We start from the raw sequence: 23,834 nt of genomic DNA on the forward strand, positions 1-23,834 counted from the left end.
GTGAGGGAGAAAGAGAGATAGACACATCATAGATGAGAGAGTCATCATTGATTGGCTACCTCCTGCATGCCCCCTACTGGGGATGGAGCCTGCAACCCCAGCACATGCCCTAACTGGGAATCAAACCTCAGTCTCCTGGATCCTAGGTCAGTGCTCAGCCACTGAGCCACACCTGGCTGGGCAACAAAATGATCCTGGTGTTTGTGATTCCATTGCTTTGTGTTATCAACAATGCCTGGACCAGAATGGTCATCAGTTTGAAAACAGGCATTGACAAAAAAGTATTCATTTCTGTAGATTCCTTTAAATTTTGAAAATGAACTGTAAATAAACACTGATTGTATAGTCATTCAAAGTGTGTATACATTTTTTGAGGACACCCTGTATATTTGTGATGGTAATTGATAATCCTCCTTGTATGTTTCAGTGATAAAGATGCTTACCGTCTTTATAACCTGGATGTCTATGGATATAAAATACATGACAAAAATGGCATTTATGGTTCAGTGCCTTATCTCTTAGCCCACAGACTGGGCAGGACTTTAGGCATTTTTTGGCTGAATTCCTCAGAAACACTGGTGGAGATCAATACAGAGCCTGCAGTAAAGGTAAGCTATGGACCATAGCTGCATGTCCTACTTACAGAAGAAACAAAACTACAAAACTATAAAGTGTAGTTATAGCTCTGGACTAGTTCTCTGCCACCAGTCTTTGCAATATAATCAGTGAAAGTTAATAGTATGTAAGAAAGGAACAGACCATTACTCCCATTTGGATGGACATTGTAGGTTAGAGGGAAATTTTTCAAACCTTTATTCCATTTCTTTTCTAGTACACACTGACCCAGATGGGCCCAGTTGCTGCTGAACAAAAGGGTAGATTTCGAACTGATGTTCATTGGATGTCAGAGAGTGGAATCATTGATGTTTTTCTGCTGACTGGCCCTACACCTTCTGATGTCTTCAAGCAGTACTCATCCCTTACAGGTACTTGCATGTTGAAGTGCCCATTTCTTGTTCCATTATATTTCCTCTATTCCATGTATGATTACTGTAAGTTAACATTTATCACACACCATATAGAATTCAAAAACAATTTGCCTAAGCTTTTTAAGAAGCAAGCATTTCTCCCCCCACCCACATTCCATTCAGCTTGGTTAAAAGTTGCACTGGGGCTAGAACTCTCCATTCTCTTGCCATCTGCCTTCCTTAGAGCCTTTAACCCCTGGGCTTTCTCTGCCTTTATCTCGTGATCAGTAGCCTAACCTTTTCTATTTCTCTTCTCCATTAAAATATACCACTGGCTTTAGCTCTAAAGCATTTTACCTTTAAAAGATGTAAGATATACCAATTTCTGCACCTCAATTGGTGCAGAAAAAGCATTTGACAAAATCCAACACTATTTCGTGATTTTAAAAAACCACACACTCAGAAGACTAGGAATAGAAGGGAACTTTTTCAATATGATAAAAGACATTTATGAAATGCCCACAGCTGACGTCATATTCAATGGTGAAAGGCTGAAAGATCAGAAACAAAACAAGGCTGCCCATTTTCACCACTGCTGTTGAACACTATACTGGAAGTTCCAGCCAGAGCAATTATGCTAGAAAAAGAAATAAAAGGTATCTAAATTGGAAAGGAAGAAATAAAATTATACTTACTTGCAGAGAATATGATCCTGTATGTTAGAAAAATCCCAAAGACTCCACACAAAAACTACTAGAACTAATAAATTACCAAAGTTGCAGGGTACATGATAACACACAAAATGAGTTGTAATTTATACACCAGCAGTGAACAATCTAAAAAAGAAATTGAGAAAACAATTCCATTTACAATAACATCTAAAATAATAAAATACTTAGGAATAAATTTAACCAAGGAGGTAAAAGACTTGTACACTGAAAAATACAAAATATTCCTGAAAGAAATTAAAGAAGGCCTAAATAAATGGAAACATCTCATGTTCATGGATTGGAAGACTTAATATTGTTAAGATGGCAGTGCTACCAAAAGCAATCTACAGATTCACTGCAATCTACCAAAATTCCAACAGCCATTTCTGAAGAAATGGAAAAGCTGATCTTCAAAGTCATATGGAATTGCAAAGGGTGCTGAATAGCCAAACAATCCTGAAAACACAAAAAACAAAACAAAACAAAAAAACAAAGTTGGAGGACTCATACTTCCCAAGTTCAAAAATTACTACAAGGTTAAAATAATCCAAATAATATGGTACTGGCATACAAATAGACATACAGGCCAGTGGAATAGTATTAAAGGCTATAGACCCATACATGTCTGGCCAATTGATTTTCAGCAAGCTTCAAGACCATTCAGTCGGGAAAAAATAGTCTCTTAAGCACATGGTACTGGGACAAGTGGATATCCACATGCAAGAGAATGAAGTTGGAACCCTGCCTCACACTATACACAAAAAAGTAACTCAAAATGGATTAACATAAATATAAGAGTAAATGCCATAAAACTCTTGGAAGAAAATGGGTAACTCATCATGACCTTGAACAAATCAACAGATTCTTAGATATAACAACAAAATCATAAGAAAAAAAAAAAATAGATAAGTTGGACTTTATTAAAACTTAAAATTTTTGAAGTGAAAAGACAACCTACAGAATGGGAGAAAATGTTTGCAAATCATATATTTGATGAAGTATTTGTCTAGTATCCAAAATATATAAAGAACTCTCACAACTCACCAACAAAAGACAGCCCAGTTCTAAAATGGGCAAAGGGTCCAGCTGAGCATGGCTCAGTGGTTGAGCATCGACCTAGGATCCAGGAGATCGGGGTTCGATTCCCGGTCAGGGCACATGCCTGGGTTGCGAGCTAGGCAGCCGATCAATGACTCTCTCATCATTGATGTTTCTGTCTTCCTCCTCTCCCTCTCCTTTCCTCTTTCTGAAATCAATAAAGATATGTTTAAAATTAAAATTTAAAAAATGGGCAAAGGACTTAAATTGACATTTCTCCAAAGATCCAGAAATGGATTAACAAGCACATGAAATGATGCTCAACATCTTTAGTCATTAGGAAAATGAAAATTAATGAAATGCCATTTCCTACCATCTAAGATGGCTAAATAAAAAAAGGAAAATAATAAGTGTTGATAGGATGTGAAGAAATTAAAACCTCATACATTGCTGGGGGAATGTAAAATTGTTCAGCTGCTGTGGAAACAATTCGGCAGTTCCTCAAAAAGCTAAACATAGAATTACCATATGACTGAGTGTGATGGTTAACTTTATGTGTCAACTTGCAGAGGTCATGGTACCCAGATGTTTGGTTAAACACTAGTCTAGATGTCATTGTGAAGGTATTTTTTAGGTGAAATTAATCGTTAAATCAATTTGAGTAAAACAAGTTACTTGCCATAATGTGGGTGTGCTTCATCCAATCATTTAAAAGAAAGCCTTAAGAGAAGAGGACTGAGTTCCCCTAAAGATAAAGGAATGTCTCCAGACTGCCTTCATATCTGGGCTGCAACTTCAGCTCTTCCTTGGGTCTCCAGCCTATCAGCCTGCTCTGCAAAATTCAGAGTTGCCAGCTGCTGCAATCACATGAACCAGTTCCTTAAAATCAACCAGTCATTCTCTCTGTATGTGTATATGTATGTATAGAGATATATGCATATATACACACAACCTATTCTGTTTCTTTGCACAACCTTGACTAATACATCCAGCAATTCCACTCCCAGATATTTACCCAAAGGAACTGAAAGCAAGGGCTCAAACACATACATGTATGCCAGTGATCACTGCAGCATTAGTCACAATAGCCAAAAGATAGAAATAAGTGCCCATCAAAGATGAATTGATAAATAAAATGTGGCATATACATAAATTGGAATATTATTCAGCCATAATAAAGAATGAAGTTCTGATACTTGCTGGAACATGGATGAACCTTGAAAAATTATGCAAAATGAAATAAGCCAAAAAAAATATTATGATTCCACTTATAAAAAGTACCCACAATAGGCAAATTTATAGAGACAAAAAGTAGATTAGCAGTTACCAAGGGCTGGAGGGTGAGATAGGTAATGGAAAGTTACTGCTTAATGCCTACAGAGTTTCTGTTTGGGGTGATACAGAGTTTTGGAAATAGCTAGTGGTAATGCTTGTACTACAGTGTGAATGTAATTAATGCCACTGAATTGAACACTTAAAAATGGCACATTTTATGATATGTATATTTCACCACCAGTTTTTAAAAGTTGGTAATGTGATATACCAAAAAATATTGAATTGTATGCTTTAAGTAGGTGAATTGTATGGTATATGAGTTACATCTCAATAAAGCTATTAAAAATAAAAGTAATGTAGCATCACTTCTGCTCATTCTATAGTTAAAAGTCTCTGAATCCAGCCCATGTTTAAGGGAAGAGGAATTTTATTCCAATTTTAATGATAGGAACAACAAAGAATTTGTGGATATGGGAAGACACTCATATAGGAATAAGTACTGTTGAGGCCCACCTACAGTCCCTTTCAATGTTGTTATTATGGAGAATAAGCCTGATTTATTGGAAAATCTGTCAAAAACACTGGATCTGCCACCATGTTCAAAGAAATCTAGTTTATAAGTTTATAGATTATATGTTAGCTCCTAATGAAGATTTAACTCAATAATATCTTTCCTTTCTCTCCCTCCTAATAATGTTGGTAGCACAAATTTGGTTAAATCAATATTCAGTGTTTACATTTTTTAAAATGCCCAAGGGTAGCAGACACTTTACCCATTCTTCTTTTTTCCTGGAATTTCCCGTCCAGGTCACTCCGTCCTGCTCCCATCAGAACTGTTGCTCTCTATCCCTGCACAGCTATCATCCTAGGTTTTCCAACTGCTGTCATCCTAGGACTTAACATTTGCTGTTTTCTGATGTTAGATTCCTCCTTTCTTGGGTCCCATGTTTTTGTGTGTGTTATATTGTCTTGTTTTTGTTTGTTGTTTATTTAAAGCATATTCTGGTAGTTTCCTAAGAAAGTGTGCATTAGGGGTACACTTTCTGCATCTTCGCAGGTACGAAAACACCTTTTCTTCTACCTTTATTGGTAATTTGGCTAGCTAGATTGAAAATTCTTCCTCTCAGAATTTGAAGGCACTTCTCTGTTGTCTTCTATCTTCTTGTTCCACAATCACTCTGAATTCTGTTCCTTTGTGTAAGGTCTGTCTTCCTCCCTGAAATATCTTTTTCTTTATCTCTAATATTCTGAAATTCCTGATATTTTGAAATTCTGAAATTTTACAATAAAATGCCTTGATAAAGACTTTTTAAAATAATCAGTGTGCTGGGTATTAGATGTGGACTCTTTCAATCTTGAAACTTATAATCCTTCAGTTCTAGAAAAGTCCTTTATTATTCCTTTGGTAATTTCTTCCCCTCGTTTTTCTCTTTCTATTCTATGGATCTAATCATCTTTCTTCCCATTTTTGTCTATTTTTTCTGAGCAATTTTCTCAATTTTATCTGCTAAGCCTTCCATTTATGCTATCATATTTCTGGAGATACTAATGATAATGCTTTTATATTTCCCCCTGGTTCTCTATATTGTCCCTCTTTTCTCAGAGATCCTTTCATTCTATTTTTTTATCTGGGTCCCTCTAATTTTGGAGGCTTTGCTCAAATGGGTAACCCTTGGCTATTTAGAAGGATAAGGCTCTGCCCTGGAAACTCTGCATGCCTGAGGAGTCTTACACTAGTATTGGGGGCAGGAGGGATTCTCCTGTCTGCTAATATTCTGGGACCAGGGATGAGCCCTTCTCATCAGAATTCCCCTCACTCTGGTGAGAACTTCCCTGGCTTTGCTCAACAATTACCATCCCTCCCCTGCCTGCTGCCTTACAGAATTTTGTTCTTTTTGTTCCTGTGGCTTTGTTTTGTCTTTTCATTCCTCTGATTTTAGTGGGACTTTAGGAGGGGAAGAGATCAGGCAAGTGGTAAATGTTTTGATAAGTTCCTGACAGTTCTTCCTGCCTTCATTCTCTCCCTTCAAGTCAGTCTCAACACTGCTCCACAACGAATTTTTCTAAAACATGTGTCTGCTAAGGTTACAACTTGCCAAACTTTTGATAACTTCCCATAAGGGAAGATTTAGAATTCCTAGCCTGAACTACAGGGCCCTTTACAAACTGGTCCTCTCCAGTTTCATCTCCTACTGATCTCTTTCACAGAGTAACTACCTTGGAATATTTATTTTTCCCTCAGCTTATCATGTACTTCTCTGCTGTCTGTCTTTTCTATTTCCTGTGCCTGAATGCTCTACCCATTCTTCTGTCTGGTATACCCCTACTTAGTCTTCAAGGTCCAAACCAAGTGTTACCACCTCTTTGAAGCCTTTAAGACTCCACACTTCACTGTAGGCAGAATTTGTTAACCCCTCTTATTGCCATAGCACTAGACTGATACCTTCAAGAGAGCACCTCTGCCTCAGAGCAGAGCAGTTCATGTACATGCTGCCTCATCAGCCAAATTGTCACTTTCTTGACGGCAGGGACTATGCTTTCTTCTCCTTGATAGTCTAAGTACCACACTGAGTGCTTGAACCCTGTAGGCATTTAGAAATGTTTGTCCAATGTAGAATTATCGCTGTGGTGGTAGTTGGCTCAGTTGTTCTCTTCATCTTTTAGGCACTCAAGCCATGCCCCCTCTCTTCTCCTTGGGGTACCATCAATGCCGCTGGAACTATGAAGATGAGCAGGATGTAAAAGCAGTGGATGCAGGATTTGACAAACATGACATTCCTTATGACGTCATTTGGCTGGACATAGAGCACACCGAGGGCAAAAGGTACTTCACCTGGGACAAGAAAAGATTCCCAGACCCCAAGAGGATGCAAGAGTTGCTCCGAAACAAAAAACGTAAGGTAAAATAAACCATTTCTGAACCTTTTAATTACAAGCACTTTTTTAAAAAAATATATCTTTATTCATCTCAGAGAGAGGAAGGAAGAGGGAGAGAGAGAGAGAGAAACATCAGTGATGAGAGAGTCATTGATTTGCTGCCTCCTGCACGACCCTGACTGGGGATGGAACCCGCAACCCGGGCATGTGCCCTGACCGGGAATCAAACCATGATCTCCTGGATCCTAGGCCGATGCTCAACCACTGAGCTACGCCCAGCCAGGCTACAAGCACTTGTTTAAACTTGCTTTGGCACATTAGTGGAGGACTACCTGATTTTTAAAATGGCCATGAAAATAGTACCTTTAAATGCACTTGAAACCGGGATAACAGAAAAGCAATTGTGAAAAGATGGTGACGCCATCCCTCCCTGCCTTATTTGTCTAGGTCTCCATAAGGTTGAAGGGGCCTAGCATTCAGGCCCATTTGTTATGGCCGCCCTGTAGTATTGTGGTGGGTCCCCCTTCCCATGCAAAATTTGGTTCTGATGTTGAGATTGATGACATCACACTGGTACCAAGATTAATTAGCCAAAGAACGTATATGCATAACCCATAGACACAGACAACAGTGTAGTGATGGCCAGAGGGAAAGGGGAGCAGGGGCTGGGTGGAGGTGGGTAAATGGGGAGGGGGTAATGGGGACATCTGTAATAGTGTCAACAATAAAAATATAGTTAAAAAAATAAAAATAAATAATAATAAAAGATTAGTCACATAGTAAGGCATTCTTGGGGTGCAAGGCTGGCTCCCAAGCATGTTTGAAATTGGCTTGAGAGATCTAGAAAGGAGACTGGCTCAGCTTTTACCATGATTAGAGAGTTGGACTGGGGTGAAGAGTCTTGTGCATGTGCCAGGGCTTGTGTGATTTGAACTTTCTGCTGGCACCAAAGGAGGGAGCATCAGGGCTTTCTGTCGGCATGCACAGATGTAGGAAGAAAGGTAAGGGGGCATGGTGGGGCTTGAAAGCCCTTAAGTTCATCAGAAACAGAGTTGATTTTTCATTACACCATTTTCCTGCATGCTTCCCTAATGGATTTCACCTGTCAATCTGGCCAAGGAAAGAACTAGAATAGAAAATGGGGAGGGGAAAAGATACTGGAACATGTGTAATACAAGGATGGGCGTGGTGGTAATAGCAATAATAAAGAGAGGGAAGGAGAAGAAGCGGGGAACCCGTATGTATCACGTAAGCGGATCCCTGCACTCCCTCTCCCTGAGGTTAAAGTTGCCTTTTCAGTTCATTCTTTCAATCCCCAGGCCTTTCACAGGTGGCCAGAACCAACCTTGTTAAATCCTAATTCCCCAATTAATAAATAGCTACCACTTATCCAGCACTTCTTATGACCCAGAGAGTATGATAAAACACAGTATTCCATCCAGTCATCACGAATTATGAGGCAGATTTTGTTATCCCATTTTTCAGATGAGGAAACAAGGGCTTAGAATGGTTTTGTATGTTGCATAAAGGCACACTATGAGTTAGCAGCAAGGCAGGAATTTGAACCCTGACCTGCTTGACTCCAGAACCTATGTCCTTCTAAGCAGTGATGTTCAAGATAAGTGTGCTAAAGATGAAGGGAATGTGGATATGAGCTCCTTGGGTGTCTTACAGTGAGTGGGGGAAACGCAAATCTACAACAGCCACAGTACAGGGCAGTAACATGATGGCCGAAGAAAGGTCAGAGAATGAAGGTTGCATCCTGCTGGCCTCGAGCAGGGATTTGTGCATTTTAGATGAGCCCTGAAAGATGAGTCTCCAGTGGAGAAGGTGAGAGAGGGAAGAGGGCAGTGCAGCCAGAAGCTGGAGCACCCAGTGGTGTTCGGAAAGCACCACAAGCTGGTTTGACAGGAAAACAAGGCATGGGCAAGATTTGAGTAGTGGGGAGTCTGACCTTATTGTAGGCTGTTTGTATGCATTTGAAAACATTAAAAGTTTCTGAATAAGGGGTCAATATGCAGAATGTATGAAGAACTCCTACAACTCAACAGTTAAAAATTGGGAAAGGGTCCAGCTGGCATGGCCCAGCAATTGAGCATCAACCTAGGATCCAGGAGACCACAGTTCAGTTCCCAGTCAGGGCACTTGACTGGGTTACGGGCTCCATCCCCTCTAAGGGCATGAAGGAGGCAGCCAGTCAGTGACTCTCTCTCATCATTGATGCTTCTATCTCTCTCTCCCTCTCCCTTCCTCTCTTTGAAATGAATAAAGATATATATATTTTTTTTAAATGTGAAAGGGACTTGATAGATATTTCTTCAAAGAAGATATACACATCCAACAAGGACATGAAAAGATGTTCATTATCCCTAATCATTAGCGAAATGCAAATCAAAACCACAGTGAGCTACTACTTCATACCATTAAGGTAGTTACTACGAAAAAAACCCCACCACAGAATATAACAAAATGTTGGTGAGGATATGCAGAAATTGGAACACTTGTGCATCAGTGCTGGGAATGTAAAATGACACAACCTCTATGGAAAACAGTATGGAAGTTCATTAAAAAATTAAAAATAAAATTACCGTATGATCCAGCAATCCTACTTATGGGTATATACCCAAAGAATTGAAAGCAGGGACCTGAGCAGAAATTCATACACCTATGTTCATATCAGCATTATTCACACACAATAGCCAAAAGGTGGAAGTAACCCAAGCATCCATCAACACATGAATGGATAAACAAAATATGGCATATACATGCAGTGGAATATCACTTAGCCTTAAAAAGGAAGGAAATTCTGACACATGCTACAACATGGATGACTGTGAGGACATTAATAAGCTAATCACCAAAGTGAAATAAACCAATCACCAAAAGACAAACACTGTACGATTTCACTAATCTGTAATACCTAGAGTAGTCAGAATCAGAGAGACAGATAGAAGAACGGGTGGGGGGAGGAGGGAATAGGAAGTTGTTATTTAGGGGTCTAGAGCTTCAGTTTTGCAAGATGAAAAGAGTTCTGGACATAATTGTACAAGAATGTGAATGTATTTAACACTACTGAACTGTACACTTAAAAATGGTGAAGATGGTAAATGTTGTCATGTATATTTTATCACAATTAAAATTTTTAAAATGAAAGTTTTTGAGCAAGGGAAAATTAAACTTTAGTATGTAGAATCTATTTGAATAGATACAAGGACGGATGATTAGAAGGTTGTTCTAGCCAAGTAAAATAGTTTTGAGGGCTGAGACTAGGTGGAAAAAATGATGCTAGAAAGGCAAGGAAGGATACTAGAGACACAGCCGTGATCACAGCTTTTCTGAGACCTCCTTCCTCAGTATGCCTGTATCTTTGGAATTGGGGTTTCTGTTTGGTTTTAACATGCTATTCTCCTGCTTTCTTTAATGTTTGCTTTTGTCAGTGTTATCTTAGCTTCTAAATGTCTAGGAAGCAGAAACCTTACCTGCTTAATCCTTTATGTATAGCACGCAGCACCGCAGATAGATAGAAGCTTAATAAATGCTATCTTAAAAACATGTATTGGTTAGGCAGCAATAACTCCTATAAAGGAGCATTGACCTGGTGACCTGGTTTTGACATCAATTTATTTTTCTATAAGCACATAAAATATTTCAGTACTAATAGTTGTTTCTGAGTAAAACTTGAACCCAAAAACTATGATGAAAACATGTACATGATCATATGCCTCATATGAAACTGATGAGATCTTCAAACCTTTATGTCCTCCTGACAGCTCGTGGTCATCAGTGACCCCCACATCAAGATCGATCCTGACTACTCAGTGTATGCTAAGGCCAAAGAACAGGGCTTCTTTGTGAGGAATCATGATGGGGGAGACTTTGCAGGGGTATGCTGGCCAGGTAAGATATTACTTTATACACTTACTTCCCTTGTTCAGTCCCAATTAATGAAGGTTTCATGACCGTTGTTCTTAATTCCTTGTAGATGTGTCTTTCTACATTTTAAGTGCCTCTAAGGAGGAGATAGTGTTGCCTTCTTTTATATCTTTCATATTAACACTGATACAGTGTACTTTGTATACATTTATCGGTCAATGAGTGAATGAAAAGTAAACAGGCAAACCTCAGTGGCATGCTATTTCTCTAAGCAAATAAAAATGAAAAGCCAAGGAATGAGAAAAGGAGAGGAGAAAGAAAAGGGCCCTGCCGTCTCTCCTCCTGCCATTCTTCTTTGCCCTGTTAGCCCATACTTTTGACTTCCCAGACTTTCATGAGTGACGTCAGCTGCCTCTGGCAACTCTGGATTCTTCATTTCAGAAAGTATTAGTTTAAAGCCATGGTAGAGATTCCTCAAGGACAAAAGGAAATCACCAGTCTATCATATCATAGCCCTCTATCATAAATCCAAGCACAGTAGAGAAACCCCAGGCATTTTCCCCCCTTCTATCAGTTATGAACGCTTCTCTGTTCTCTTTAAGAACAGAGAGGTCACTACAGAATACTTGCCTCCGTATTTGGGCTATCTCAGTGAGGGACAAGCTCCACCTTGATACTTGTTCACTGGCATGCCCCTGGGCCTCTGGAGCTGAAAGGTCTAGTAGGTTGTCACTGGAGTCCAGCATTGCCTTCATCTGCTTCTCACCAGACCATGCCTCTGTAAAGGCTGTCTTTTATGTTTGATGCCCATTAATTACCGACCTTTCACTTCTGATATTCCTTCTTACAACACATCTTACCCTGAGGACCACTGTTTCTAACAGGCTGTCTACTCTTCTGCCTCTACAGGTCTCTCCTCTTACCTGGATTTCACCAATCCCAAGGTCAGAGAGTGGTATTCGGGCCTTTTTGCTTTCTCTGTTTATCAGGTTTGTTTTTATTCATTTGTTCTTTCCTAGTTACTTGAAATGAAGAAAGAAGGAAAAAAAGTGATTGGATAGAATTACTCTGCTTCATTGAACAGCCCCTAACAAATAATGTTTGTATGAAAAGGCAAGATTGGAGTCACATTACAGACTTTGGTGGTGCCGGGAGAGGTGCCATGTGTATTATTAAATGCACAAAAGCTGTGACCTCTATTATAATAGGCTCTATGATATATCACAGTACTTAATAATAGAGAGATTTATTATATTTTCAAGTTACTATATAATTTTTGTATAAAATAGCATTGTATAACTATTATTTAAAGGTGATAATGCTATATGTGAAAATATCTTGCAAAGTATGTCATTAAAAGTAAGGTATAAGAAATAGTAGATCAAGTTTTAAAATTTTATAAAAACCAGAGAAAACAGGAGAGATCACATCTAGAGAACTGTTTTCAGCCAATTGTGATGATCATGATAATGATGCCTAATATAAATTATTTGCTATGTGCCAAGCAGTGTGCTAAACACTTTCTGTGCATATACCATTTTATCTTCATAATAACCCTCTGAAGTTGGAGCTCTAATTAACTCTACTCCCACAGATGAGGAAATTGAGGCATGAACAAATTAAAAACCTGCTAAGTTCACCCATCTAGTAAGTGGTGGGCCCAAGACTTGAACTCAGTTCTATTTGTCTCCCAAGCTCAGCTCTTAACCACTCATCTAGTCTCTGAGCATCATGTATAAGGACACAGAAAATAACTTAGAGCAGGGATGAACAACACTTGGGCCACATGCTCACTTATTTCCCTATTGTCTATGGCTTTCCCACTACCAAAGCAGAGTTGAGTTACTGAAAAAGAGGCCTTATGGCCTGCAAAGTTGAAAATCTAGCTCTTTCCAGAAAAAGATTTCCATCCTTGCCCTAGAGTAGCCCCTGATAAATAATAATGCTTGTATGAAAAGGCAAGATTGATAAAGAACAGTCATGGTAGTTAAATGTTTGAAAACTATATAGCCTTGTTCATAGAAGTACACATGTTTAGAAGTAGTTAAAGAGACAAAAGAAAACAAATGAGCCTCCTTTAGGCACTTGAAAAACTATCATGTGGGTGAGGCAACAGATGTATTTTGAGGTATCCCAGAAGAAGCTAGGCAAGATGTTATCAGGAGCAGGACTTTCAGAAAATAATGGAATGAGCTGCCTGAAGGACTCCTTGTCTTCATGGCTATTGAGTCAAATGCTAAGAGACCAGGGATTCTATAAAGGGATTGTAAGACCGTGATAACTAGATGACTCAACTACCCCTTCCTACTCTATGTTGACCATTCTATGTAGAACACAAACTATAGATCATGCTAACAAGCAGGTATCTTAGCTGTCAAATTTTTCAGTGTTAGAGGGAAGGCAGAATTTTATCATATACAACTACAGTCGCCCTTCCCTTAGTTAAGAGTTGTAGCAGATGATGGATGATATAGAGCCTAACTGTGAACATTCACCACCTTTCCTGTGGGGGTTCTCCAGGTAGATCTTGGAGTGGACTTACTGGGCAATATGTGTTTCACAGACAATAGAGCACAGCATTCTTTCATTCATCAACAAATACTTACTGAGAACCTTCTGTGGTTCAGGTACTGTTCTAAGTGTTTGGGACCTATCAATGAACTCCCTGTCCAGTGGAGCTTTTTATTAGAGCAGAGGACAGAGCACAGATCATAAACATAACAAATAATAAATTAAATGGAATAGGAAAGAGGAATAGGGGCAGCTGTCATATTAACATCATCACTGTAGAAGTAGTATCTTGACCAAGATTTAGATTTACTTCCTAGGGATCTACTGACATCCTCTACCTATGGAATGACATGAATGAGCCCTCCGTCTTTAGAGGTCCAGAGCAAACCATGCAGAAGAATGCCATTCATCATGGCAACTGGGAGCACAGAGAACTTCACAACATATATGGTTTTTATCAGGTAAGACATCCAAGAAGAAGCCAATTATACCCATGTGCCCTGCCTTTTGAGCTGTAAGTTATTTCCTTTGTGATAGCCATACTATATACTGTTCATTTCTCTTTGTGTGTCTTTTCTGACAACTGCAATGAGTCTTATCAGGTTGTAGCCAATATAAGACTTATTTCTCCCTTTGTATCTTTTCCTTCTATAATGAACTTGAGGAATTCTCAGATATTGTGAGATTCATGATAATATAGAAACATCTTCCCTGACAGGAGCCGTTAGGAAATGGCATTGGATACTACCTCAAAACTTTTATTGATGTAAACAGTGTGTAAATACATAAAGGCAGTTAAAACAAATGTTTTGAAATTTTACAACTGTCTAAATACATTGAGTCTTACATTTATACTAAGGGAGTAAGATTTAGAACACACATACACAATTTCAATAAGTATACTTTTTCAATATAGAAAGCCTTCCTTAAGTACTTAGCTTTCTCAATAGAAAGTGGTAGAATTGTCTTCTATTGGCTAATCACATCTAAAAGACTTGGTAGTCACTGGCCCTAATTTATATCAGTGATTCTTTGTTATTTTCAGAATGTAACTTTTTATGGCTCTCCCACCAACTGGTATTTTCCAGTGGGAGCTACTGGCTAGATATAACATGGTTTTCAGATAGAATGTGTTTACTTCTCTAACAACCTCTTGCTATAATTGCAAACTACTTTAGAGAATTTCCTTATGTAGGCCAGGGCCAGTCACTTAACCTCACTGAATCTTAGTTTTTTTCATTAATAAAAACTATCTCAGAGGTTGTTGTATAGCTTGGAAGAGAAAATCTTATAAAATGCCTAATAATAGTAGACACCAAATAAATGCTAGCTTGTTATTTACTATTATTTCATTGCTATTTTAGTCAAATAAATTTTCCATTCTTTTAATAAGGGAATTTAGAGTAATTACATTGTAAAAATTGCTTGATGGATTTTTAAAAATATTTTCCGCTTTCCATTCCTACCTATTATTTACTTTTCGCATTGTAAATAAGTAGTTTATTGGGGATATCTACACAATGTCCTAATCCAGTCATCTGTTTGAAATTTTTCTCCTTTGACTTTATAGCAAAAGGCTACTGCAGAAGGACTGATACAACGATCTAAGGGAAAGGAGAGACCCTTTGTTCTTACACGTTCTTTCTTTGCTGGATCACAAAACTATGGTAAGGAATGGCTCATATGACCAAACTTAAAAACACAAGTCTTTATAGAGCTACTAATGCCTTCCTTTTCAGTAGCCATTGGGCCTTAGATGTGCGCTAAAGTATGTATATTGTCCTATAGCGGAGTAAACCAATTTTAATAAAGTTTAGTTACTCATTTCCCACTGAAGAAATGACCCCTTAATTGTTGGGTGAATGACCAGAGTATCTCAGTTTCCTGGGATGGTCATCTCTGATCCTGTCTCTTTGATTTTTCAAAAACAGGGAAAATATACTTCTAACACATTCCTTCAACCACCTGTTCCACTTAGCAATATGGCTTAAAATAGATCTGGCTGTTGCTTGCAGTCAGGGTCATCTATAACTGGATCCAGTTTACTAGCTAATGAAGATCTAGTTCAACTTAACCACCCTGTGGCAGGAAGGCTATTTTAAGTCCCCTGGCCTTGCATAAATAACTGGGAGCTTAGGTCCTAGTTTGAAGAATCCAGCCTTTACTGTACTATAGACATTACTAGGTCTCCTACTCCACCCCTGCAGACCAGCCCCTATGGTACTCAAGAAAAGGCCAAAATATTGTCATCTCAAGCAAAGACCCATGTACAGAGATGCTCACCACAGTATTAGTTCTTGAAACAAAAAAGGAAAATCCAAATATGTGAGGGAATAGTTATAGAACTATGGCATATATATATATATGTTAGACTGTTATAAAGCTATTTAAAATAGCCTTAATTGCATGAGAAAATGTTTGACATCATGATAAATGAAAAAAACAAGAATGCCTAAATGTTTATATATTATTCCTATTTTGTGTGTGTGTATATATAGTATGTAACATATAATATAGATTACTATATATTAATCTAAAGAAGTATAGTACCATGGTGATTATAAGTGATTTTAATTTTCTTTTTACCTATCTCTCTTTTCCCAATTCTCTACAAGCATCATTTTTAATCACTAAAAAAATAAAGTATTTTTAAAGAAAAAATTTATGAGCGGCAGTCAAGATAACAAAAACTATGCATACTGAGTAATCTTTGTTGGCCCAGTGCCTAGCTTTCAGTACTTTGTGTGAAGCTATCATCTTTGCCTCAAAGAGTAGCAGTGAGTGAGGCATTACAGAGAACACTATTGTGCTATCATATGCTGAGACCAGTAGCCAGAGAAAGCTTCTGACTAAAAAACCATATGAGACATGAAAACATCTGCATGTTTACATGAACTTTTCTTTCTTGATGGGAATGGCATCATTTAGATTTCAAAATCTTTATATAAATAAATACATATTTTATTTGAAGTCAAAGAGACATTATTAGAGTATTATTTAATAACAACATTCCCTTGGGGGGAAAAATACATATATATACACACATATATATATATATTGCTGGCATAGTACAACCTAAAATTTCTATGGAAGAGTAAAACAAAAATAGCCACAAAAGCTATTTTGGTAGAACACAGACAGAAATGCTTCAGGAATTATCTAGATATAGTAAAATAAGGTTGTTTTCTTGTATGGATCTCTATAGTGGTATATAATCTATCTTCACAAACTCTTATCAACTATACAGTGAATAAGAACACTGGCTTTAAAGTCAGATTGCCTGGGCTCAAATCCTGCCTTTACCACTTAGTATCTCTCTAACTCTGGGTAGATTATAATACCCACTGTTTGCCATATTTCCCTCATCTGTAAAATGGAGCTAATAATAGTGTTTACCTGGTAGGTTTGTTGCGATGATTAAGTGGGATAATATAAGCAAAGAAGCTTAGTAAGGGCTTGATAAATGTTAACTGTTGTTGCTACTGTTGTTATTATGTCTCCCCTATATGGTCTGTACCACTCTTCTCACATTATAGAGGGCTTTGGTTGGGGGCAGGGGAGTAGGCATATAGTTCAATGGAATAAAATAGAGAATCCAGATAGAGTCCCACATATATATGATCAATTAATTTGCAACATAGTCACCAAGGCAAGTCAATGGAGAAAAGAGGTTTGTTTGTGGGTTTGGGGGTTTTTTCAATAAATGGTTTTGGAACAACTGGATATCATGGGGGGTGGGCAAGAAGAAACTCAACCCTTACCTTATACCATACACAAAAAGTAACTCAAAATGAAATATAGACCTAAATTATAAAAGCTAAAACAAACAAATCAAAAACTTCTAGAAGGAAACAGGAGTAAATCTTTGTGACTTTGAGATAGGCAAAGATTACTTGGATAGAACACAAAAAGCATGAACTTTAAAAGAAAAAATTTATAAATCGAGCTTCATCAAAATTAGAAACTTCTACCCTCTCAAAGATATTGTTAAGATAATGAAAAGTCAAGCCACAGACTGAAAGAAATTATTTTCAGTATACATCTCTGTCAAAGGATTTGTATTCAGCATATATAAAGAACTTTTTTTAAAAATATGTCTTTATTGATTTCAGAGAGAGGAAAGGAGAGGGAGAGAGATAGAAAGAAACATCAATGATGAGAGAGTCATTGATCGGCTGCCTCCTGCACGCCCTCAACTGGGGATCAAGCCCTCAACCCGGGCATGTGCCCTGACCGGGAATCGAACCCCGATTGCCTGGATCCTAGGTTGACACTCAACCGCTGAGCCACGCCCGGCCGAGCAAGAACTTTCATAACGAAATAATAAAAAGACAATCTACTTTTTTTTTAAACTATGTCTTTATTGATTTCAGAGAGAGGAAGAGAGAGGGAGAGAGAGAGAAAGAAACATCAATGATGAGAGTCGTTATTGATCAGCTGCCTCCTGCAGGCCCCCCACTGGGGATCACTCTCGAAACCCAGACATGTGCCCTGACTGGAATTGAACCTCGATTTCCTCATTCATAGGTCGATGCTCAATCACTGAGCCACACTGGGGGCAAGACAATCTACTTGTAAAAATGAGCAAAAGATTTGGATACTATGCAAAAGAAGACATGAATGATCAATAAACACAAGAAAAGATGCTTAATATCATTAGTCATTAGGGAACTATAAATCAAAACCACAGAGAGACATCATTACAAACCCATTACTGTGACTTGAATTAAAAAGACTGACACTACCAAGTGTTGACAAAGGATGTAGAGCAACTGAATCTCTCATCTACTGTGAATGTAAAATGGTGCAACCACTTTGCTAAGCAATTTAGAATTTTTCTTAAATTCTTCAGTACACACTGAGCATGGACCCAGCAATTCCCCTCCCAGGTATTTACCCAAGAGAAATGAAAACATACGTCACAAAAAGATTTGTACACAAATATTTAAAGCAACTTCATTCATAATAGCCCAAACTTGGAATGAATTCAAATATCCATCAATAGGTGAATGGATAAACAATTTGCAATATATCCTTACTATGGAATACTACTCGGCAAATAAAAAGCAGTAAACTACAACATTATTCTGACAGAAAAAAGCTAGAACACAAAAGAGTATATATTATGTTTCCATTTATATGAAATTATAGAAAAGACTAATGTATAGTCATAGAAATCAAATCAATGGTTGGTTAAGATGGGGGTTTACTGACTACAAGATGTGAACTTCTGTTACGGAAATGTCCTGTACCCTGCTTGTGGTGGTGGTTACATGGTGTACACATTTTAAAAATTCATCAGACTCTTAAAATAGGTACATTTATTGTATGTAAATTATATCTTAGTGAGGTTGATTTTTTTTAAATGTTCCTCCTAAAATCAGACTTCCGTAGACTTCAAAGATAAGTGTGATTTCAGAATATTTTCACAGATTGTTTTGTGGTTTTTAATAACGTTGTTACATTAGAAAATAAATTATAGTTTCATTGTGGAAACCCAGAATCTGTATATTTTAAGGTAAGGAAGATATGTTTTCTTTTATATTAATTTGTCTGTTACAAATAAGGAACCTAAGTATGATGGACTGATGTGTGATTTTTTAAATACCTTGTTCCTGGTGTCCAAAGGCGCTGTGTGGACAGGCGACAACAGAGCGAAATGGAGTTACCTGAAGATTTCTGTGCCTATGTTACTCACTCTCAGCATCACCGGGATCTCTTTTTGTGGAGGTAAGATGATGTCCTCAGGCTTGACGTGAGAGGAAATAGAAAGGGTGTTTCCGCCAAGCCTGGTCTCCAATCCCTTTTCGTTGGCTGTTTTGGGATAAATGTGGGAAAGAGGAAGTGAGGAAAGTGAAGGGTGGCTTCAAAGCTGTTTGTGACTTATCTGAATTGCGGACATGAAGTCAGTCAGAAAGGGAGCCAGAGTGCGCTTTCCCTCATTCTCCTGCTGCTTCCTCCTTAGCCACTTTCGGTAACTGAGTTTCTCTTCCTAAAACATGCCTTTTCTTCTTGAAAGAAAAATTGAAAGAACTACAAAGAATTTTGAAAATCAGAAATCTACCTTATAGAAATTCTTTTTACTCAGCAAGTTTAAAATTCTGTGACATATTTTTACTGTTAAAAAAAAAAGATATGCTCTTGGGAAGGATAAATTTAGTTAAAATAAAATTCTCTAATGTGCTGCCTTCACAAATCCTAATAATTCTTTGCAGATGAGAGATCTCAATATGGAAGGTACTCAGCATGGTTACAGTTCCAGCTGCTCCTTGTTTTCTCTAGGAATAGAAGTGACTAATATCACTTTTTGATAGGTGTGTTTTTATGGTATTGGTCCGCATACAAGGAATATGTATCCTGTTTAAGCACTAAACATGAAATTCTACTTAAACCTCTAATTCTCATTTCTGTTTCTCTTTAGTTATTTCTGTAATTTTTATCTTGCTTTAGCTGTTGCTTTCAAAGGAAATCAATTGCCAACCCTCCACAGCCCTAAATACAGACTTATTGAATCACACAGACATTTTGCAATTTCTGGGTTACCTGGGTTCAGGAACATACCTGAAAGTTTACCTTGCAGCAAAGCCTCTGACCTTGACAAGAATAGAACATAAAAAGGGCGTACTGTCAGATCCCCAAACAGGCTCTTTTTCACTATGTGCTCCCTAATTTGAGGCCACCGTTTTATCCTGTCATTTTGAGTGCGCACACAGCACGCTTCTCCTGTCAGTCTTCAAGGCCTTGTTTTACTTGCGTGCATCGTTTGTTAGAAGCCTGGTTGCCTCACAAGCCTTTCTTTGACTAACGAATCAGCTGATGTCGGCGGCTTCATCGGGGATCCAGAGGCAGAGCTGCTAGTACGTTGGTACCAGGCCGGAGCCTACCAGCCCTTCTTTCGTGGCCACTCCACCATAAACAGCAAGCGACGGGAGCCCTGGCTCTTTGGGAAGGAGCACACCCGGCTCATCAGAGAAGCCGTCAGAGAGCGTTACGCCCTCCTGCCCTACTGGTACTTGCTGTTCTACCGCGTGCATGTGACTTCTGAGCCCGTCATGAGGTAAATCGGCTTCACCTGTCAGAGGCCCCGCAAATAGTCTAACCACCCAATAGGGAAAGGAGTAATTACACAGCGATTGCCATGTGTTTAGTCAAGGGTCACTCAGCTTATTGAGCACCGAGAGCAGGGTGCTGGCAATGGAGATAGCAGAAGATAACTAAAGAAATCTTTTGCTGCCTTGTGATTCAAGTGTTAATATTTGATATGAGACAGAAGTAGAGCTTTTTCAAAGAGAAATGAAATTACTTTTTAACTGAATTCATTCAATATTTAACCCAAAAGCATCCTCTCATGAAGAGCAATTTATTATGCCAGTCTTAGGCTCTGTCTTACCCTTGGGGCTAAACTGTTCCAAGTTTGAGGTGAACATTTTTCCTGGTATATAAATTATATCCTGATTGTATTTGGAAGGCAGATATGAAAAACCGACCATCTAGGTTAGAGGAGGAATCACACAGGGACGCACACAGTACCCCAAGACTTCTGGACCCGCCTTCCTAAACTGGCTCAGATAAAAATCACCTGGGAGCTTTTCTAAAATGCAGATTCCAAGGCCACACCGCCAGACCTACTAGGAATCTCTTTGGGAAGGTCCCAGGGATCTATATTTGTTAGAACTTTCCCTGGTGATTTTAGACATCAGCCAGTTTTAGAGACCACTGCTGAGTTACCATTTTCAGTAGGAAAGGGAATACATTGTTACAAAGGCTAGTGAATAAACTAAAACCAAGTCTCTTATTAAAAAATATCTTTTCCTCATGAAATTGAAAAATATTAGAATCATTAATATTCAGATACATAGATATTGAAAGTTTTCTTTATAAGCCCAAATGCCCTTTAGATAATTGTGTACAATAACAATAGAACAAAAACTACACAACAGTCTCTCAAAACTCCAAAAATGTTGCCAGCTTGAAAACAAGAAAAAACAGTTCTTTTTATTTAAATAGGTAATAATTAAGGATGCATGAAAGGCAGTGACAGCATGAAAAAAAACGGAACATTATAAAATGGTTTTACAAACATTTAATTTGTTTTATACCAAACGTGTTAGGCATTTGTACTTGCACAAAACTCTGATTCTGCCTGTCAAAGTAATATTTATTTATTGTTCAACAATCAGAAGGAAAAATTGCAGGTACCAGAATTCTCAGTCTCTCATTGTGACATTTAAGCTAATTGATAGCTCTTTCACTTAAGAAAAATGTAAGTAATCATAACAATTGTTCATAAAATCTTGAATCATAAGAAGAGTCTTGGGTCTTTGGCTTTTTCCAGTTTCATCTGAATAGTTACAAAACTGAAAGTATAAGTGATTGAATTATAATAAAACATCTAACGATGTTGAAGTAAGAATTTTTTTTCCTTACCCCAGGCCTCTGTGGGTAGAGTTCCCTGATGAATTAGAGACTTTTGGTGTGGAAGATGAATACATGCTGGGTAAGCATTTCTTGATTAATTATATTTATAATAAATACTGTAATTATGTTATTGTTATATTTTCTAGTGTAAGAGCAGTAAAAAAAAATCCCTAATTTCAAAAGAGCCAAAAAAATAAGAGATTTCATCTCCAAGATGAGTAGTGCATTAGTAAGATCATAGCTATTAGCTCTTATCATATTAACTTTAAATAAATCCATTATATTTGCGAATGCAATTGGTATTCTTGTTCTGGGTCCACTCCTAAGTCTTGTTATACCATTAAAGGGAAGGGGAGTAGAGCCCTGGCCGGTGTTACTCAGTAATTAGAGCTAGGCCCTCACACCAGAGGGTCTCAGGTTCGATTCCCAGTCAAGGGCACATACCTGAATTGCAGTTCAATCCCTGGCCTAGTCAAGGGCAAGTGCAGGAGGCAACCAATCAATGTGTATCTCTCACATCGATGTATGTCTTTCTCTCTCTTTTCTCTCCCCCCTTCTTCCTTCCCTTCCACTCTCTCTGAAAATCAATGGAAAAAATATCCTCTGATGAGGATTAACCAAAAAAAGGGAAGACAAGTAGAAAAAAGTAGACCTGATGGTTGTAGTAAAGACACCCCACATGCAAAATAGGATTAGTTGGGTAGGGGGCGGGGAAGGTGGCCTCTTCTTTAACAAGGGTTAGCCACCAAATCCAGAGCATGGAAGTCTGTCGTCTTGGCAATAGGGCTCAAAAAGCCAGGCTCGACGGAGTTGCCCAAAAGGTGGAACTCTAGAGAGTGGAAACCCCAAAATGTAAAATACCTTGCTCTTTAGGTCTCTGCTCATCCTTAGGTCACAGTTGAAATAGCTACTTTCTTGGAGAATGTTTTCCTGACCAAAACTGCCTCCTAATACCTAATTCCACCTACTTAAGTCCAAGTCAGTCCCTCCCATTACATAACATTTATTTTATTTTGTACTTAGCCTTTTTGGTATTCATCTTAACTCTAATTTATTTGTAATTATTTATTTAATATCTGTCTTCATTGACTGTAAACTCGATGAGGGCAGGAACCATGTCAGCCTTATTTGCCACTATATCCCCAGAGCTTAGCACAGTGCCTGGTACTCAGTAGTCACTCTATAAATATTTGTTAAATTAAAGACTGAATTCATAAATGGGTGAATTTTACACACATGTAGTACCATGGCCAAAACAAAATTAATAATTCAGATTGTGTTTAGGAGACTTTTAGCCTTCCCAATGATAATTGCCCAAGGAAGAAGATCTGAGTGTCCACACTGACCACACTTCTGGGTAACAGTTGTAGGCTCACCATTACCAACATCACTTTATAGCAAATAATGAAGCACTTGGAGAGTGCAATGGTGCTTTCAGACTATTGACACACTTGCAGTTATGTCACCAGAAATGGACTGGGCCCAGAGCAGGTCTGCCTTGGGCCAGCCTTTAGTGTATGGGTTCTTGACTTTGTGCAGAAAAGATTTCACAATGTCAGTCCAGGTGATTTTGAGAGAGTATTTATTAAAGCTGAGGACAGTGAAACAAAGGAAGGGCTTAGGATAGAAGAAGCAACAGGAGAGAACCTAGGCAGTGCTCTCCTTTGGCTCTCTAGAAACATTATAGGAAAGAAGTAAGCCATGCTGGGCTGTGTGGACTCACTGAGAAGTAAAAATCACAGTGACAGAAGTGAGCCAAAGCAAGGCTGCTGTTGGCTCACTTAAAAGTCAGAGAAAAGGGGGCCTTGGAAAGAGGTTCAGGGAGTTACCCCAGGATAAGCTGCCACTGCCCACTGCTCCCCTGGTTGTAAGTTTTAACGGGACCCTTAGAGCTTAGGAGAAAGAGAACAAAGATACATACCTGAGAAAGAAAGGGGGAAGAAAGGTGTGGGCTCCAAGAGGGAGCCCAGGCTGGCTTCCTTTATCTTGAGGGGGCTTATCTGTTTTCTAAAGGTGGGGAATTTCAGGGAGGTCTCAGGAGAAGATCTGAATAGAATATTCATTGGCTTTCAGGGTCATGGTTTCCACTGATTGGTCAGCGCTGGGAGAGGGGGTCATTAGTCATTGCATCTGGCCTGGAGCTGAAGCACAATGGAGGCCTAAA

At 38.4% G+C, this 23,834-nt stretch overlaps 1 protein-coding gene across 1 annotated transcript in view; it reads left to right on the plus strand.

Annotated features, from left to right (window-relative positions):
• GANC (glucosidase alpha, neutral C) overlaps positions 1-23,834 on the plus strand; it is a 67,294-nt gene that overhangs the window by 26,465 nt on the left and 16,995 nt on the right. Inside the window, exons 9-18 of the mRNA XM_081153657.1 lie at positions 428-608; positions 833-986; positions 6,656-6,891; positions 10,639-10,765; positions 11,651-11,730; positions 13,570-13,713; positions 14,823-14,919; positions 18,881-18,982; positions 20,066-20,309; positions 21,685-21,749. Of these exons, the coding sequence (XP_081009783.1) occupies positions 428-608; positions 833-986; positions 6,656-6,891; positions 10,639-10,765; positions 11,651-11,730; positions 13,570-13,713; positions 14,823-14,919; positions 18,881-18,982; positions 20,066-20,309; positions 21,685-21,749 (1,430 nt within the window). The remainder of the gene's footprint in view (positions 1-427; positions 609-832; positions 987-6,655; positions 6,892-10,638; positions 10,766-11,650; positions 11,731-13,569; positions 13,714-14,822; positions 14,920-18,880; positions 18,983-20,065; positions 20,310-21,684; positions 21,750-23,834) is intronic.

This window comes from Miniopterus schreibersii (assembly GCF_964146895.1).
Source record: "Miniopterus schreibersii genome assembly, chromosome: 1".
Taxonomy (NCBI): Eukaryota; Metazoa; Chordata; class Mammalia; order Chiroptera; family Miniopteridae; genus Miniopterus; species Miniopterus schreibersii.